Source organism: Typopeltis vanoorti, chromosome 23 (genome assembly GCF_054136105.1).
Source record: "Typopeltis vanoorti isolate ZY-2024b chromosome 23, IOZ_Tvanoo_1.0, whole genome shotgun sequence".
Classification (NCBI taxonomy): Eukaryota; Metazoa; Arthropoda; class Arachnida; order Uropygi; family Thelyphonidae; genus Typopeltis; species Typopeltis vanoorti.
Genome location: NC_143571.1, coordinates 41,011,182 through 41,031,549, shown reverse-complemented (window position 1 = coordinate 41,031,549; position 20,368 = coordinate 41,011,182). Strand labels below are relative to the sequence as shown.

The 20,368-nt window shown below is 34.5% G+C and overlaps 1 protein-coding gene across 2 annotated transcripts in view; it reads left to right on the top strand.

The window, feature by feature from the left end:
- LOC150093796 (uncharacterized) overlaps positions 1-20,368 on the top strand; it is a 544,781-nt gene that overhangs the window by 518,229 nt on the left and 6,184 nt on the right. For both annotated transcript variants that reach the window (XM_090413179.1, XM_090413180.1), the window contains exon 24: positions 5,657-5,809. In XM_090413179.1, coding sequence (XP_090269305.1) covers positions 5,657-5,809 — 153 coding nt within the window. The remainder of the gene's footprint in view (positions 1-5,656; positions 5,810-20,368) is intronic.

The window sequence follows — 20,368 nt, the reverse complement described above, 5'->3', positions numbered from 1 at the left end:
ACTTGCAAATGGAGCTCATTGGGGAAGGATCAAGTGTGTTGGCAAATTGGAGGGGTTGTCAGATATTCTGATAGGGAGATTGACGATCTGAGATAGGTTGTTGCTAATGGCAAACACTTCAGCATCCCTGCTAGCTTGATCGGTGAAACTGGAGAATTCAAGCGAATTTGAATTTTTGACATTAAAGTCCCCTAGAAGGATGGCTGCACTACTAGGGTGTTTTGATTGTAGAAATTCAAATTTTGGATATGTATATATAGTTGAAAAGGTCAGAGTGGTTAGGATATGTATATATAGTTGAAAAGGTCAGAGTGGTTAGGATATGTATATATAGTTGAAAAGGTCAGAGTGGTTAATGAAGTTTGGATAGCAATTAGAGAGAGAGCATATGAAAATGGCAGGTTGATTTGGTAGGGAAATTTTGAGCCAAAGCAGATCAAATGGATGTGGGGGGTGAGTGCAATCTCTGTCATGGTACATGAGATTTCTGATGAATGCACAAGTGCTACCCTTGTGACAAAAAAAACTGTGTAATGTGGAACTTGGACAGTTAAGGTGGACATCGATTGTTATGGTTGCTAGTTGAGGTTGTTTATCACATTAGTCTGCCATTCACCCATTTGGCATTTGTGGGAAAGAGATTATGCAAACTACTGTTGGCATAAATGTTTATATTACCTGCACTGAACATAATACTATTCCTCCATGGCATGTTTACACTCTACCATGCAGCTCTCTCTCTGTGTGCCAGCTAAGGAAGAGTTCATACTCCATCCTCAGACTACTTGCAGTTGTTTGATGTGCACATCATAGCACTCTGATTTCTCTTCATCATCATCAAATTCCTGACATGTACCCTCAAGGGGTGTACAGGATATGATAGTACTACATGAAAAATTTACATCATTACTAACTTCCTATCTACAATTTTCATCCAAATCAGTCTGCTACTTGTCAAGACTCCAACATTATCAGATCTTATATTTCTGTTGTCTAAGGCACTTTGTACCATATCCATCCACCTATATCTCTGGGTCGTTTTTCTGCCAACCTGGCAAAAAACACTTGCTTTACTAATCTTTCCTCGCCCATTCTGTTTAAGTAACCATACCACCTGAGATTAGCTCTGCTAACACATTCCTGGATGCTGACAATGTCAAGTTCTTTCCTAATATCCTCGATTTTAATATGATATTGCCATTGATGCCATCTGTTCATGCCTCTAATCTTTCTCAGGCTTTCATATCTGTGGTCTCTAGTCTTTGGTCAAGTGTTTTACTTCTGACCCAGCTCTCAGATCCATAAGTTAAAACTGGTTTGAACACTGTCTTGTATACAGCTAATTTAGTGTTCCGACTAATTTCTCTCTTATTCCATATGAATTTATTCAATTGACTTCCCACCATACCAGCTTTGCTGATTCTGTTGTCTATTTCCATATTTAATTTACCATCTTCAGTAAAAATCGTTCCTAAGTAGCTGAAATGTTTTACTTGTTCCACAGGTTCCCCGTTCACAACACAGTTAACATTTTCAACAATTCTGCCTATTTTCATTGTCTTTGTCATTTTTAATGCTGACCTTCATACCATATCTATTACAACAGTTATTCAATTTAGTCAGGGAATCTTGCAAACTTGTAGCAGATTTATTTAGAAGTATAACATCGTCTGCATAAAACAAAGAGCTGACATTAATATCTTCAATTCTGATATCATGTTTAATACCACTTTCCTTCATAATGTGATCCATATAGATAATGAATAACAGAGGGATAATGTACATCCTTGTCTCACATCAGGTTTAACATTAAACTATCTTCCTGTACTTCCTTCAATTCTAACTGCTGACTTACAACTTAAATAAAGACTAAGTATTGCTTGATATAATGCCCCATTGACACCATATAACCTGTAGCATATTGAATAGCTTCTCTCTTGGCACCTTGTCATATGCCTTCTCCAAATCGACAAAACTTAAATACAGATCTTTGTTATGTTCCCATGCTTTCTCGACTATTTGTCGTAAAGTGAAGATCTGATCCTGACAGCCTCTATTTGGCCCGAATCCAGCTTGTTCTTCACCAAGCTTTTCTTCCACAATTCTTCTCAACCGTTTCTCAAGTATACTTGCATAGATCTTGCCAGGAACACTCAGTAGGGAAATACCTCTGTAATTCTCACATTGTTTTATTTCCCTTTTTATATATGGGTACTATTAGAGCTCTACTCCAATCATCGGGAATTCGTCCTTCTGTCCAGGCTTTCTGAACTATGCAGTGCAGCCACTGTAAGACTTTTATACCACCATACTTCAACATTTCTGGTCGAATATCACCTATTCCTACTGCCCTTCCACATTTCAAGCCTTTGCTGGCTTTTTCTACTTCTAGTATGGATATGTATTCCTGACTGCATGCCTGGTCAGTGTTTTTTACCACTGTGCTGTCATCACTGCTTGTTTCATTTAGCAATTTTTCGAAGTAATTACTCCATACTTCAAGGATATCTTTTTCTCCTGTTTTCATGTCACCTTTATCATCTCTAATTCCTTTTACAGCACTCTTACGACCTTCTTGATATTTATTTTCTATGTTCTTACCAAAGTACTCCCATGACTTTTGTTTAGCTAGTTTTACACGTTGTTTTGCTTTCTTACATTTGTCTCCGTATTCTCTAAGAGCAAAAACTGACTTATTTGCCAGGAACTTTTGATATGCTTTCTTCTTTTCCTTCACTGCCTCTTTAACTTCCTGTGTCCACCATGGAGTTCTGATTTTTCTCTCCTTGCAGACAACCTCACCACATGCCTCTCTGGCTGAATCAATCAGGGTTTTCTCAAGGCTTGCCACCGATCTCCAAGGTTTGGTTCCTGTTCTCAAACTCTTTCATTTTTTTCTTCAATAATCTTTGTGTATTTTAGTCTACCGTTTACATCTGAGAGCTGCTCAACTTTTATTCGCTTTAAAACTTTCTTACGTGTTATTCTTTTGAATATGAAATTCAATTTTATCCTGCTCAAGACTAAATAGTGATCGCTTCCAATTTGAAATCCTCTGTACACTCTGGGTGTCCTGCACCAGGGAGAAAACATCACTATCAACAATAACATAGTGAATGAGACTTTTCTTATTCCTAGCCTCTTCTCTCCATGTGAATTTGTGCACATTTTTATGTTGGAACATGGTGTTAGTAATAAGCAGTCCATGCCCTGAGCAGAAATCCAACAGGTATTTGCTATTATTATTAGCTTTGCTCTTTTCTCCAAATTTTCCCAAAATATTTTTGTATGTCTGACAATCATTTCCTTCTCTGCTATTTAGATCCCCAACAAGGACCAACTTTTTCTTTTTCATTGTGTCAGTTGCTTTTTCTAAAGCATCAAAAAATTCCTCCACCTCTACCTTAGTAGAACCTTCTGTGGGACCATAGGCACAAATAAGTCTTATTGTCCAGTTCTCCATTCTCATATTTGCCCACATTCTACTTGAGACTGACTGCCAAGAAAGAAGATTAGCCTCGTATTTTGAATACTATGGCTACTCCTTCTTTTCTTTGATTGTCATTGCCTGAATATAACATTTTGTATTTATTGCTCAGAAAGATCTCGCCAGTTTTGGTCTTTTTTGTTTCAGTCACCCCTATTATGTCGATCTGGTACTTATCTAATTCCTTAGCTAGCTTCATTTCTTTGCCATTCAGGCTTCTTATGTTGATAGTACCGATCTTTAACTCTGGTGATGTTGAATTGGGGTTTGTTTTCAGATTTGTTCCAGTAGCTGAATTTTCGCTTTTCACCCTAGTTCCATGGTGAAAACAATGGGTGCCTTGTTTAACCGTGCAACGCCCCAGCCGCCATGAAATTTGTCATGTTGTACCATCATTTTCTATATTAGTTTAAGCCAATAAGAATACAATTAGGTCAGCTAAATCTCAAATTGCCAGCCCATCCTCGTTCGTTCGGTATCCAGGTAGATACCCAACAGGGTGCACCACGAGAAGTTGAGGATTGGACATTAGGTCAGAAGCCCTGGTCGGTTCTCCGTTCTTTTATAGACTATGTGGAGGTCTCCTCTCAGTTATACAGCTTTGATCCTTAAGCACCCCACTCCGATTTCTTACCTATATAAATTAACAGTTTGAGATGTGTGAAATCTGTTGGTTCTACTGCTGTCACGACCATATTATATCCACCCTTGAATGCAACTGAGCTGCATGCTGTTCAGCTTGTTCTTGTATATATAAAAGAAAATCGTTACTAAAAATGTATGATTTATACAGACTTGTTGAGTTTTCTATCGGACATCCCCTTTCCTGTGTACAATCCACTTCCAGTGCTTTGATTTTCTACAATTATTGTATAAAATGAAGATCCTTAATTTTAATATTCAGTTGTCCAGGATTCCCAGCCACATTGGAATTAACCACTGTGCCTGTCTTAACATATATATGTATGTGTGTATGGCCACTGAACTCAATATAACCTTTAGATATTATAGAAATGATATAGATATAATCATATATTTTTGTTATATTTTATCTGTGTGACTGTTTGGGTGGCTAAGGAAAATGAAACTGCAACTTCTTGGTCAACTTATACATTTTTTCACATACTGTTTGTCCTCCCCCCATATAGACTACAGACACTTAATAAGATCACAGCTAATTAAGCAGGGGTAGGAAGCATGGCAACTAAATTGCATGAAATTCATCCCAAAATTAAACATTAGCATCTTTTCATTGTGAAAACAGAAGAGAGGAAGTTGTTTTGTTAGGCTCCACATATAGGTCATAGTCATCTCACTCATTGTTATCTATCAAGAGTTTATGACCCACCTATGTCTGAACAGTTTTGACTTGTTTTATCATTTGCCCTGTTCTGGTCTAGTGCCATCACACTACTTGAGAAAGGAATACAATTTACATTTGGCTGAGACTTATGTACTCAGGCAGATCTTGTCAGACTGAGATAAATTACATGAAGTTTTTAACTTTTTAAAAATAATTAATTTATACAAAATACATGACAGCATTGATCAGGTTTTTTTTTGTTTTTGTTTTTTTAAATTTCTTACATAATATACTCACTTGCTGTGTTTTTACATTGTTCATGTAGAATCTCTATCCATCATTATATTGTCTACTCCACTCTTCTGTCTTCAAACTTTCTGCTGCTATCAAGAACTCAGATATGTTGGATTGTATAGACGATTTGCAGATACAAAAAAAAAAAAGAAACCTGGACAGATTATTTCATGTGAAACAGAAGTTTTCCCCCTATGGATTTCCCCCTGGGTAACAAGTAAATATTACTTGTTACCCAGTTGTTCTTCATATGTTAATTTGCTGTTCACATAACTAAAGTTGTTTTAGATATTAAAAGTGCAGTATAGTTCCTGGCATTTTTTAGGTGTGATTTTATGAGAAAATGTGTGAATCTTTATTTACAAGAACTGAAAGAATTGTGTATGCATAACTGTCTTTTGTTTTTTCCAGAACTGTTTTACATTTTTAATCTTACTGCATTTCTTCCATATTTGTTTGAAATAATAACCTGTGATTTTCAATTTAAATTAGTTTAATATATTTAAGTGATTAAGCAGTTGGCAATCATTTTCAAATTCCCAAGTGAAATGGCTGTAATTGATTCATTTTAGGTGCTTATGGTGGTTTCTCTGAAGAAAGTTCTGAAAAATGTAAAGCTAGTTTTGATTACAATCCAAATATATACCATAGTATTGATGACCTAAAGCCAAGTCTTTCCAAAAAAGAGCCTTTTTATGATGAAGTAAAAGACAGAAATAATGAAAGTATGTATGTAGTTATACATCTTGATTTTTATTAAAAGGAATTCAAAATAAAATGTTTGTTTTACCTTGTAATAAATTTATGTGATATCAATATCTTTTATTATTAGAATTCTTATTAATTCTAAGTTTTATTATTTTTAAAAGCATTCATTTAACAACTAACTCACTCGTCTTTTTTTTTTTTTCAAGAATCTTTTAGAAATGGTGTCCTTTCTTTAAAAACAAATGTTACAGTTTAATTTAGTGAAATCTAAAATAAACTGTAACATATAAAGTGAACTGAAACTGTAAAGTGAAAATGAAATCTAAACATGAAATGTGTAGATCTCATTTTATTCAGACAGATTCCAATTGGGATATTGTATAAAAATAATTTAACTAAAATATTCAAGAGATTAAGTGAGAGACAAATTTAAATTATTATCCAGTTTATTTGAATGGCATTACGAAAAGTGATTTATTTTCGCTAAATTATATTGTGTAGATTTGTGTGATAGCCAGACTGGATATAATCATTGTATGGTGACATTGTAGTTCTAAAAGTGTTCGTTTTGGTTGTTATCTTCATTAACATAGTAGTGCTTGCTAATGTTACGAAAACTGCAGTGGCAGTAAAGAAGCATATGCCAGCAGCATGGAAGGTCTCAACTCAGAGATTGACTTTTTCAATGGACTTTTCACAGTGGATAAGATGTAACAACTGTTTCATGATTGCGTCCAAAAACATTAAAGATTTATTGAGTGTTAGATCTCTCTCTCTTATTCTCTTTCTTATGAGAAAAGGTACATATTATAGTATGTGAAAATTGTGATGAAAGGCTAGCACATTCCAAAAATGAGAACAGTGTTACCAGGAATAATCAGGAAATGGATAGGAGTGCTTATGATGGCAATAATAGAAGTGACATGGAAGAGCTTAGGCAAGAGTTAATGAAAATGAAGAGTCAAGGTATGTGTATGGAGGAGGGGATTGAAAGCATTTAAAGAAGAGCATAACTGGTGTAAATGACAAGGACGTTAATAAGAAGCAAATATCTAAGGATGATAGGATTGCTTTATATGATGACTCAATCATTAAAGGTGTGGTAAAAAATAACGTGCACAAGACATGTTTTACAGGTTGTAAAATAAAATGAATATCAGATGCCTTGCATATAAGGAAGGAATGGAAATCAGAATTAGTGGTAGTGGTGGTGGGCACAAATGACTTGAATAGCATGGCGAAGAATGTGGAAAAGGATTTGAAGAAGTTGTTGCAGGAAGTGAAGAATAATAGTGTCATTGGGAAAGTAGTTAGTTTGTTGCCCAGAAATGTCAGTAGTGAACTGTGAAAGAGAGCAATCATACTGAATAACAAAATGCCTGAATTGTGTCAGGCAGAGAGAAAAAATTTAATTTGTGAATGTATGGGATGAATTTGAGAGGAAGTTAAATTGGTTCAGAGCTGATGGAATGTGTTTGAATGGGTTTTTGGTGTGGGTCATTTGGAATGATTGTTTAATAGAGTTCATACAAAATTAGTATCACTAAGAGTCAGAGAGAGGGGCTGATAAGCAGATTGTGGAAGGACACGAACAGGATGGATATAAAGGTGGGGAAGTGATTATAGCAGACCAAAATGAAACAGTGTGGAATGATAAAAATATAAATGAAAATCAGTCATGATCAGGGAACCAGGGATAGTCAGAATGAAAAGAGAATTGTGCTATATCAGAGAGAGAGTAAAGAGTATTGTGTTGATGAAATGGCCTCAGAGAGTCGAGAATTGTTATTTTTGTATACTAATGTACGATTGAACCAGTATACCCAAAGATGTTTATCATAAATGAAACTTGGTTGATTGAGGATGATATACTGTGAGAACTTGAAATAATAGGATATAGAATTTTCCAAAAGGATAGGAAGATCAAGAGATGATGGAGAGTATTGTTAATGGTAGCAAAGGAATTGTGTCCTTCAAGAGTTGAAATGGAAAATAGTAGTATGTGTGATTTTGAAGCTGTTGAGTGTGAAGTTGAGATCAGTAGAATATATCTAATAGGATGCTGTTATAGGCCAGGGAATGTGGAGACTATTGATTGTGAAATGTTAAGACAAATTAGTTGGGCAAGTAAAAGAAAGATGATCCTAATGAGAGATTTTAATTATAGGAATGTGGGGAATAGGTGGTGTGGTACATCTGTATAAGGCAATGGTCAGACCACATATGTACTATTGTGCTCAGATTTGATCCCCTAGTTTTCATTGTGATGTGGAAACACTAGAAAAAGCCCAAAGACGAATAATCAAAGTGATATCAGGACTCTGGAGTGTTAGTTATGAAGAGCATTGGAACGAATGTGGAATATGGAGGTTGATGGTTAAGAGGAAAAGAGAAGACATGATAGAGACCTTCAATTTAGTTTAGGGATTCTATCAGATTAATACAGAACAAATTATAAAAAGACTGGATGTTAAGATGGGAAGAACGAGAGGTCACCTCTGGAAGTTGTATAAAGACATGGTGAAGAAGGGCGTGAGGAGTCGATTTTTTTACGTGGAGAGTTGTTAGTGAGTAGAATGCATTCCCTGAGTACGTTGTAAGTGCAAGTAGTGCAAATGACTTAACAGCTCATTATGATAGACATGTTTCTGGTTTTCGGGCCTCCCATGATGAGGCTGACTCCATGGAGATTACCAAATAATAATAATATTCTTATTTACAAACAAATAATATTAATGTAAATTATGGTATCGGATGGGTGTAACAGCGTGTGTAAAATGTTTGTTTTGCAAGTGCTATATACAAATATACATATACAAATATATATATACAAATATAACATATTCTAAAGAGACAAGGGCCCACAAACTTATCATCCGACATAAAGAACATCAATATCACACAAGATTTATTTCTGTTTCTTCTCTCTTCAAGATCAGAAGGTTTTTGATCTTTAATAAATGCCGTTTTTTTTTTTTTTTACCTCTCTCAACTGTGGTCATTGAAATTTAACTCATACCTATTTTTCTTTCATGTCTTCTTTAGTATATCAGTTTCTTTGTGTTCTGAGGAAACAGAAAAGGTAGTTTAAAGTTCCCTTTTTTGTTCTTGAAACTTCTTCCTTATCCTTGAGCACAAAAAAAGTTCATCTCTTCTGCATTCAAGTATTTAAGTAGAACAAGTGTGCTGCTTAATGTATTTTAAAGGAAGTGCATATTACTTCAAAAAAACTATGTAATCTTAGCAGTTTTATTGCTTAAACTTAGCTCTCCTTGGAAAGAAATTGTTAACTTGGGAAAATTGATTGTTTCTTCATAATGTTCTTTTAGTCTTTAAAGAAAAAAAGAAAAGCTTTCTCGTGTTTTCTGTAGTTTTCTGCTCAACTGCCAACTTCCAGAACATATTCTGTTCTAATTCATAGCTTTTTTTTTTTTCCACTCACTCCATCAAACTTCCTATTTAGAAGTGCGCTGTTGCCTGGTGCAGTGTTAAAGTGTTCTATTGTTATTATCGATGTTCTATATTTAATTATGCTTTTTATACTTAATTAGTTGTTTTACCTTTAATTTATTCTTATTTATATATCTATCCTTTCTTACTTAAACCTTCTTCTATCATAATCCTACTGGCTGCTCTATTGTTATATATTTATTCTTTCTTCTCTTACTTTAATCTTATTTTTATATCTAGGAATTGTTTCCTCTTCGGATACTGGCAAATTTATATTTTGCTGCACCAGCCAGTATCCTATAGCAGAAAAGATCCTTGCTCAGGGATACAATACTAGAGTCTGAAGATTACCTACACAATATCTTATTTTAACTGCCGTATAGATTCAGATTATTGCAGTCGTGACCTAAATCTATATTTTATATTCACTCTCTAAATCCTTCCCACCAAAATAGGTTCTATTTTTATAAGTGGTAATTTGGAATCGTAATCAGGCATTACTCAGGTTCAGGAAAATATGACATGTTTATTGGAATATCTAAAACACAATACAAACTCATACACTTAATTATGTTCTATACTAAATAAACTCAAACTAAGAGATTAACACATTCGAACTAATTAAAACTTATAAGGCATGCTAAACACACTAATTACACATTGGGATATAAATCAAATGATAATAAGTTAAGCTAAATTCCTTCTAGCAGTATTACTCGTAAGAACAAACTATCAACCATTCTAACATTACTGAGACACTAAATTCTACCTTTCATATTGCATCAAGTTAATCCTATCACATACAAGTTACAAAAGATCTCTCCTAAACAATTCTTCTTACTCACAAACGAGGTTAACTTTCTAAATAGTGACTGTCCACAGAGTTCCTTACTATAAAGTTCTTAATTTCACAATCGTAAACAAACTTCTTTCTTCTAATGAACATTCACACAAAATTAGAGCAATAGCACCTTACCAACTTTTTTCCGCGTTGTTCTGCACCACGCGTTTTTCTGGATATTTCTCATCTATTTTGGCTGTCTATACACCAACGTAGGGGTTACGCTATCTTCATTCTTTCTGCCGGAAACAGACTCAAAAATCTTTGCGTTTCAGGAACAACTCGATGGGGCTTTTCAGCGACAGCTTGATTCTGCTAGGACTGGAATTTTTACCTTCAGCTTTGCATAGAATCCAGCTTCATTTCTTTACGAACGCTCGCTGCCCGACATCACAGACTTCACTCCCCCCCTTATGCGAAACTGCCTGCCAACTGCCTTCCGAACCACCCAACAGGAAAACAATATGACAAGAGATCAAGACAAGATCTCTTGTCGTATTGTCGACAAGAGAATATTCCCGTGTTCCAGGCTCAACCCCCCTTTTATTCTCCTATATTCAGTATAGTATTCAGCTCCCTCTATTACATTGCACGTGCACTTGTTTTGCTCTTCTTGGAAAGCGCTTGAGTTTCTCTTTCCAGTAACTACCTTCCCCCTTTTTTGTATGCGTAACACAGGACGGTTAAAGGTGACCCTTGAACTCTGGCTCACAGGCTTAGCTACTTTAGTATGAAATGGGGTTCTTAAGTAGGTTTAACAGTTTACACTGATTTTTATATCTGGCCTACATGCATTACAGATTATGTCTAACAAACATTTTTATACAACTTTGTACAATTTCGTGCTCTTAAATTTGATTTATATACATAAGTTATCTTTCTAATCTATTGCCAACATTCCACATTCTCTGCCTAAGTTAAATTAAAGTTGTGTCCTGAATAATACATGTTAAAGCATTTCTTAGTTTATTCAAGACACAACACTGGAGTCTTAACAGATAGTGGATAACTTTGGAGCAAAAATTGTCGATAAGAAGTTAGTAATGATGCAAGTTTTTCCTGTCATGCTATCCTATAGCAATTCTTCACCCTGAAGGTGCATATCAGGAATTTAATGATGATTATGATGCATATAAGAAATCTTTAGATTAAATTCTTTAACCTCTAATGCTTATCTGATAATCCTTTGATTCTTATCTTTACGAGAGAGAGAAATTTGACTAATTTCTCTCTCGTTCCATATAAATTTATTCAGTTGACCTCCTACCATACCATCATCATCATCATCATCATCAAATTCCTGCCATGTACCCTCAAGGGGTGTACAGGATATGACAGTACTACATGAAAAAATTACATCATTACTAACTTCCTATCTACAATTTTCCTCCAAATCAGTCTGTTACTTGTCAAGACTCCAACATTATCAGATCTTATATTTCTATCGTCTAAGGCACTTTGTACCGTATCAATCCACCTATATCTTGGTCTTCCTCTGGGTCGTTTTCCTGCCAACCTGGCAGAGAACACTTGTTTTGCTAATCTTTCCTCTCCCATTCTATTTAAGTGACCATACCATCTGAGATTAGCTCTGCTAACGCATTCCTGGATGCTGACAATGTCAAGTTCTTTCCTAATATCCTCATTTTTAATATGATATTGCCATTGATGCCATCTGTTCACGCCTCTAATCTTTCTCAGGACTCTCATATCTGCGGTCTCTAATCTTTGGTCAAGTGTTTTACTTCTGACCCAGCTCTCAGATCCATAAGTTAAAATTGGTTTGAACACAGTCTTGTATACAGCTAATTTAGTGTTCCGACTAATTTCTTTCTTATTCCATATGAATTTATTCAATTGACTTCCCACGATACCAGCTTTGCTGATTCTGTTGTCTATTTCTATATTTAGTTTACCATCTTCAGTAAAAATTGTGCCTAAGTAGCTGAAATGTTTTACTTGTTCCACAGGTTCTCCATTCACAACACAGTTGACATTTTCAATGATTTTGCCTATTTTCATTGTCTTTGTCTTTTTATTGCTGACCTTCATACCATATCTATTACAACAGCTATTCAATTTAGTCAGAGAATCTTGCAGACTTGTGGCGGATTTATTTAGAAGTATAACATCATCCGCATAAAGCAAAGAACTGACATTAACATCTCCAATTTTGATATCAGGTTTAATACCACATTCTTTCATAATGTGATCCATATAGATAATGAATAACAGAGGGGATAATGTACATCCTTGTCTCACACCAGATTTAACATTAAACCATCTTCCTGTACTTCCTTCAATTCTAACTGCTGACTCACAACTCAAATAAAGACTAAGTATTGCTTGATATAATGCCCCATTGACACCATATAACTGCAGCGTATTGAATAGCTTCTCTCTTGGCACCTTGTCATATGCCTTTTCCAAATCGACAAAACTTAAATACAGATCTTTGTTATATTCCCATGCTTTCTCGACTATTTGTCGTAAAGTGAAGATCTGATCCTGACAGCCTCTATTTGGCCTGAATCCAGCTTGTTCTTCACGAAGCTTTTCTTCCACAATTCTTCTCAACCGTTTCTCAAGTATACTTGCATAGATCTTGCCAGGAACACTCAGTAGAGAAATACCTCTGTAATTCTCACATTCAGTTTTATTTCCCTTTTTATATATGGGTACTATGAGAGCTCTACTCCAATCATCGGGAATTCGTCCCTCTGTCCAGCCTTTCTGAACTATGCAGTGCAGCCACTGTAAGACTCTTATACCACCATACTTCAGCATTTCTGGTCGAATATCATCTACTCCTGCTGCCTTTCCACATTTCAAGCCTTTGATGGCTTTTTCTACTTCAAGTATGGATATATATTCTTGACTGCATGCCTGGTCAGTGTTTTTTATCACTGTGCTGTCATCACTGCTTGTTTCATTTAGCAGTTTTTCAAAGTAATTACTCCATACTTCAAGGATATCTTTTTCTCCTGTTTTCATTTCACCTTTATCATCTCTAATTCCTTTTACAGCACTCTTTCCTCCATTCCTAAGCTTCTTCAACAACCTCCAGAATATTTTGCCACCTTCTTGATATTTATTTTCTATATTCTTGCCAAAGTCCTCCCATGACTTTTGTTTAGCTAGTTTTACACACTGTTTAGCTTTCTTACATTTGTCTCTGTATTCTGTAAGAGTAAAAGCTGACTTATTTGACAGGAACTTTTGATATGCTTTCTTCTTTTCCTTCACTGCCTCTTTAACTTCCTGTGTCCACCAGGGAGTTCTGATTTTTTTATCCTTGCACACAACCTCACCACATGCCTCTCTGGCAGAATCAATCAATGTTTCCTTCAGAGTTTGCCACTGAATCTCCAAGGTTTGATTCCTGTTCTCAAACTCTTTCATTTTCTTTTCAATGATATTTCTGTATTTTAGTCTACAGTTCACATCTAAGAGCTGCTCAACTTTTATTCGCTTTAAAACTTTCTTACATGTTATTCTTTTCAATATGAAATTCAATTTTATCCTGCTCAAGACTAAATAGTGATCACTTCCAATTTCAAATCCTCTGTACACTCTGGTGTCCTGCACCAGGGAGAAAAGATCACTATCAACAATAACATAGTCAATGAGACTTTTCTTATTCCTAGCCTCTTCTCTCCATGTGAATTTGTGCACATTTTTATGTTGGAACATGGTGTTAGTAATAACCAGTCCATGTCCTGAGCAGAAATCCAACAGATATTTGCCATTATTATTAGCTTTGCTCTTTTCTCCAAATTTTCCCAAAATATTTTTGTATGTCTCACAATCATTTCCTACTCTACTATTTAGATCCCCAACAAGGACCAACTTTTCCTTTTTCATTGTGTCAGTTGCTTTTTCTAAAGCCTCAAAAAATTCATCCACTTCTACCTTAGTAGAACCTTCTGTGGGACCATAGGCACAAATAAGTCTCATTGTCCAGTTTCCCATTCTCATATTTGCCCACATTACTCTACTTGAGACTGACTGCCATTCAAGAAGATTAGCCTCGTATTTTGTGTTGAATACTATGGCTACTCCTTCTTTTCCTTGATTGTCATTGCCTGAATATAACATTTTGTATTTATTGCTCAGAAAGATCTCACCAGTTTTGGTCTTTTTTGTTTCAGTCACCCCTATTATGTCGATCTGGTACTTAGCTAATTCCTCAGCTAGCTCCATTTCTTTGCCATTCAGGCTTCTTACATTGATAGTACCGATCTTTAACTCTGGTGATGTTGAGTTGGGGTTTATTTTCAGATTTGTTCCAGTAGCTGACTTTTCGCTGTTCGCCCTGGTTCCCTGGCGAAAACAACGGGGGCCTTGTTTAACCGGGCGACGCCCCAGCCGGCATGAAATTTTGTCATGTTGTACCATCATTTTTTATTTTGGTTTAACCAATAAGAATACAATTTGGTCGGCTAAATCCCAAATTGCCAGCCCATCCTCATTCGTTCAGTATCAAAGTAGATACCCAACAGGGTGCACCACGAGAAGGTGAGGATTGGACATTACGTCAGAAGCCCTGGTCGGTTCTCCGCATTCCTTTAAAGGCTATGTGGAGGTCTCCTCTCAGTTATACAGCTTTGACCCTTAAGCACCCCTCTCCTACCATACCACCTTTGCTAATTCTGCTATTTCCAAATTTAATTTTCCATCTTCATTAAAAATTGTGCCTAAATAGCTGAAATGTTTTACTTTTTCTATAGGTTCTCCATTCAGGATGCAGTTGATGTTTTCAGTGTTTCTGCCTATTTTCATTGTCTTTGTCTTTTTAATGCTGATTTTCGTACCAGATTTACTTCAGTAGTTTTTTCAGCTTAGTCGGGGAATCCTGCAGACTTGTACTTGATTTATTTAGAAGAAATAGCATCATATGCATGAACAAAAGAGAACATCAATTTTGATATCAGGTTTAATACCATTTTCCCTTATAATATGATACATATAGATAATGAATAACAGTGGAGATAATGTCTCAAACCTGATTTAACATCAAACCATCTTTCTGCACATCTTTCAGTTCTAACTGCTGACTTACAATCAAATAAAGACTAAATATTGCTTGATATAATATCACATTTACACCATATAACTGAAGAGTTTTGAACTGCTTTTCTCTTGGCAACTTCTCATATGCCTTTTCCAAATCTACAAAACTTGAATACAGGTCTTTGTTATATTCCCATGATTTCTCAACTATTTGTCTTAAAGTGAAAATCTGATCCTGAAAATCTCTGGCATGAATCAGCTTGTTCTTTTCCAACTTTCTCCTCAACAATTTTTCTTAGTAGTTTCTCAGTTATACTTGCATAAATCTTACCTGGAACACTCAGTAGCAAGATTTTTCTGTAATCCTCATATTCAGTTTTATTTCCCTTTTTATAGATGGATATCATGAGCACTCTACTCCAGTCATCTGGAATTCATGCCTCCGACCATACCTTCTGAGTTATGAAGATTTACACTGGGTTAGCTTTGTAATTCAGAAGATGTGATCAGAGGGTTGAATTCCAGATGATTGAGGTATACTGAGTGCTCATATACCTGTGTATAAAAAAGGAAATAAAATTGAATGGGAGAATTACAGTGGACTTTCCTTACCCAGTGTTCCAAGTAAGATCAATATTTGAGCATTTCTTTTTTGAATTAATGATGCTGTGCAACATATATACAAGGGTGGTAAGGATTAGGAGAATTAAAGGTGAAAAAAATCAGAGGTGTATCAGGTGTTGCTTGGGTTAGAAGCTAATAAGGCTGTTTGAATGTATGACATATCACCACATATTTTTACAAAATGTGCAAAAGAGTTAGCCATGCACTTGACCTGGTTATTTAATGAGTCTTGCAGTGAGGAAGGTTCCTAAGGAATGGGGAGAAGGCAAAATAATATCTCTCCACAAACATGGTTCTGGGACAGAAGTTTCCAGTTGTAGACTGGTTTGTATATCTGCAGTTGTGGTCAGAGTGTAGGAAAAATTTGATAGGAATACAATTGCAAGATTAGATTGATGGATATAAGATGCTCTGTGATTGGTCAGCATAAGTTTGTGAAGGGCAGGTCTTGCTTCAGCAGCCTGTTTACATTTTATGATAAGGTGATGAATGTGCTGGATAAGAGAGATCCGTATACAGTGATAATTACCACATGACAGATTGGTGTATAAGCTGCAGAAGATGAGATTAGATAAGAGGTTGGTTACATTGATTGAAGATTTTTTTCTGAAAGTTACTAGCAAGTTGTGTATGATGGAGCAGTATCGCAGAAAAGGAAGGTGACTGTCGGTGTGCCCTATGGTTCTGTTCTTGGGTCTGTAATGTTCAATTTATTTGTTAATGACATTTCATGTGGATTGACTGGAGATCTTGAAATGTTTGCTGATGATGCAAAGTTAGATAGTTTATGAGTATTGCTGATATCCGGGCTCTGCAGTGTTGGTTATGAAGAGTGTTTGAGAGAGTGTGGTGGATAGGAGAAAAAGAGGAGATGTGATAGAGACCTATAAGTTAGTTCAGGAATCCTACCAGATTAATACAGAAGGAATTATAGAAAGAGCAGATGTTAAAATAGGAAGAACGAGAGGCCATCCCTGGAAGTTGTATAAAGATTTTGTGGGAAAAGGTGTGAGAAGTAGATTTTTTATGTGGAGAGTTGTTGGTGAGTGGAATGCATTGTAAATGCAGGGAGTGTAAATAATTTCAAAGTTCATTATGATAGACATGTTGCTGATTGATTGGGCCTCCCATAATGAGTCTGACTGTTGACTCCATGGAGGTTACTGAAATAATAATAATGTCATCTACTTCAAGTGCTGATATACAGAAGCACTTGAAGTAGATGACATTATATTCCTAACTGCATTCCTGTTGAATGTTTTCTACCACCATGTTATCACTGCTTGTTTCATTTAGCAGTCTTTCAAAGTAATTACTTTAGACATCCAAAATATTTTCAGTTTGGATATCACCTTTATAATTCCTTATTCCTTTTACAGGGCTCTTTCCTCCATTTCTGAGAGCTGTTTCAATAACCTCCAGAATATGTTACCACCTTCCTGATATTTATTTTCTATGTCCTTACTAATGTCTTCCCATGACTTGGTTTTAGTTAGTTTTACACAGTGCTTTCCTTTCTTACATTTTTCTGTATATTCTATTAGAGCACAAACTGATCTACTTGCCAGGAACTTTCAAAATGCTTTCTTCTTTTCCTTACCTGCCTCTTTAACTTCTTGAGTCCATCCTGGATTTTTTCTATTCTCGGAGATTACCTCACCACATGTCTCTCTGGCTGATTCAATCAAATGTTTTCTTCTGAGTTTGCCACTGAATCTTCAAGATTTGTTTCTTGTTTTCAAACTCCTTCAGTTTTCTTGAATAATGTTTGTTGTATTTGAGTTCTACAGTTCAGCTTTTCGTTTCAAAATTTTCTTACACACCCTTCTTTTTAATACGAAATTTAATTTTGTCCTGCTCAGCACTAGTGCTTACTTCCAATTTCAAATGCTCTGTATAAATTTGTGTCCTGAACTAGTGTTAAAACGTCACTGTCTAACAATAACATTGTCAATTAGTCTTTTCTTATTTCTTGTATCTTCTCTGTATGTGAATGTGTGCACATTTTTATGTTGAAACATGGTGTTATTAATAACTAGTCCATCCAAAACTTTAATACTAATAGAAAAAGAAGATAAAGAGATTGAGATTTGGATGAAAGCCTGTTGTGATTTCTTGATCCTTGAATAGCTCACTGTACTCAAAGAAAACATTCCTTTCAATACTCAGGCTTGGATACATGACAAGAATTTTCAATGTATGCAAGCTTGAAACTTGTTTACCATTCATCTTAAGACTTAATGGTAAAAACATTTGTAGAAATAATCAGATTTATTTTCTTTCCAGTATTTCACCTTTATCAAAAAAGAATTAGCAGTGTATTCGGTTACATCACCTTTCTTTCTGATAAACTGTATCAGAATACAGTTCTCGGGTTCAGTGTATTGTTGATTTAGATATGTTGCTGTCATTTATCCACTATTGATAATTTTTTTTTTTTAATATGCTATACCTTCTTGAATATTTTGCATGTAAATGGTAATATATGTGAATATATTTTTTTCTCTTTAAGATTAGAAAATTAGTCTTAACATGTTATGACTTTGGTTGAATAAATTATTTCGAGCTGGCTAACACAGTTCCAGAAGTTTTTCTTTTATATTAATGTTCAAAGGACTATTATTTAGATAGATAGATAGATCTAGTCACAAAAGGTCATAAGACCTGTAGCAGATTAGTGGGCAAGATGATAAGAAGAAGGGAAGTATCTGTTCACATTTTTTTTAGCTGAAGATTGTATTCTTTGGTGAAGGCAGAGTAAGGAATTGTGTTCCAAAGAACAGAAGTAGATGGAATGAAACAGGAGGCAGTGAAGAATGTTCATAAAAATAAAAAATTACATATATGGGACAATGAAATAAAAACAATAATTGAAAATAAAAAGTTGGCTTTTAAAAGATGGTTAAGTAGCAAAAAACAAGAAGATGAAATTGAATATAAAAAAAAGACGAGCAATAGCCAAAAGAGAAACCACAAAGAAACCAAAATTTATATCATATCTAGAAAATGACATATACAAAATAAGACCCAGTGCGTACAAAATACTAAAACACATGAATGCAGATATAAAAGAAACTGCAAATATAAATTGTGAAATAGATGTAAAAGAATTCTTGGATTACTTTACAGATCTTTGGACAGATAATACTACGCATCAAAAATAATTACACCAGAAACTTACAAAATATCTTAAATGATATAATAACAATGAAAGTATTAAAGGACAACCTTAAAAAATAAAAAATGGCAAATCAGCAGGAGAAGATGGGATAAACTCCGAACTGTATAAATTTGCTGGAAAAAAATTTGATCAAAGATTACTAAAATTTTTAAATAAAATATATACAAATGGACAAATACCAATAGAATGGAATACAATCATAGTAATACCTATATTTAAAAATAGGGATAAAACAAAACCTGCTAACTACAGAGGTATTAGTTTATTGAACACATACTACAAAATATATAGCAGAATGCTTAATGAAAAACTAAAAACATACTGAAAAAATATTATTAGAATGTCAAAATGGATTTAGAAAAGGACGCTCTACAATGGACACAGCTTTCTGTTTAAAACTACTTATAGAAAAAAAGAAGAGAATTTAATTTGGAAACTCATCTTTTGTTTATGGGTTACAAAAAGCATTTGACAAAGTAAAAAAATATATGCTGTTTGATATATTACAAAGAATAAATATATCTAATATTTTACTACATGCAATATTGAATATATATAAAGATAATGAAATAAAAATGAAAATAAATGAAAAGTTGTTTGATAAACAAGCTATAAACCAAGGAGTAAGACAGGGATGCCCTCTGTCTCCAACACTTTTCAATATTTACATTAATGAAATATTAATACAGTGGAACACCTTAAACAATCAAGGTATAGAAATTTCCCAGAATAACAAAATAAATACACTATCTTTGCAAATGATCAGGTAATAATATCAGATAAGGAAGACTATTTACAAAGAGCAATGTATAATTTAAACATTATAGTAGAACAGTTTGGAATGAAAATTTCCATAGATAAAACTAAAACAATGGCATTTTGTGGACAAACTCCTGTTAGAAGCAAAATAGTTATTAATAATAGAACAGATAAATACTTTCAGTTATCTTGGATATGAAATATCATATGAAGGAGAAAAGGACATAAAATTAAAAACTTCTAAATTTTTACATATTATAGGCCTGATAAATGGAACACTCAACCCAAATATAATACAAAAAGAAACACACTTAAAAATATACAATACTTTAGCAATACCCACATTATTTTATGGCAGTGAAATTTGGGCAATAAACAAACAAGATAAACAAAGAATAAAAACAAGTGAAATGAGATTTATGAGAAGAACTGCAAAATACACATTATTAGATCAAAAAAAGGAATGAAGACATTTTAAAAGAACTAAAAATTAAATCAATAGAAGAAAAACTAAACAATTATAAACAAAAATGGATTGAACATGTAAACCAAATGGCCAACACCCGACATCCTAAACAAATATTAGTGTATAAGCCAATTGGAAAAAGAAGGCAGGGTAGACCTCAAAAAAAGGATATTGGATGGATAATGAGACCAGAACAGACCAATATGGTCCATACCTGTAATTAGTGTTATGATGATGATGAT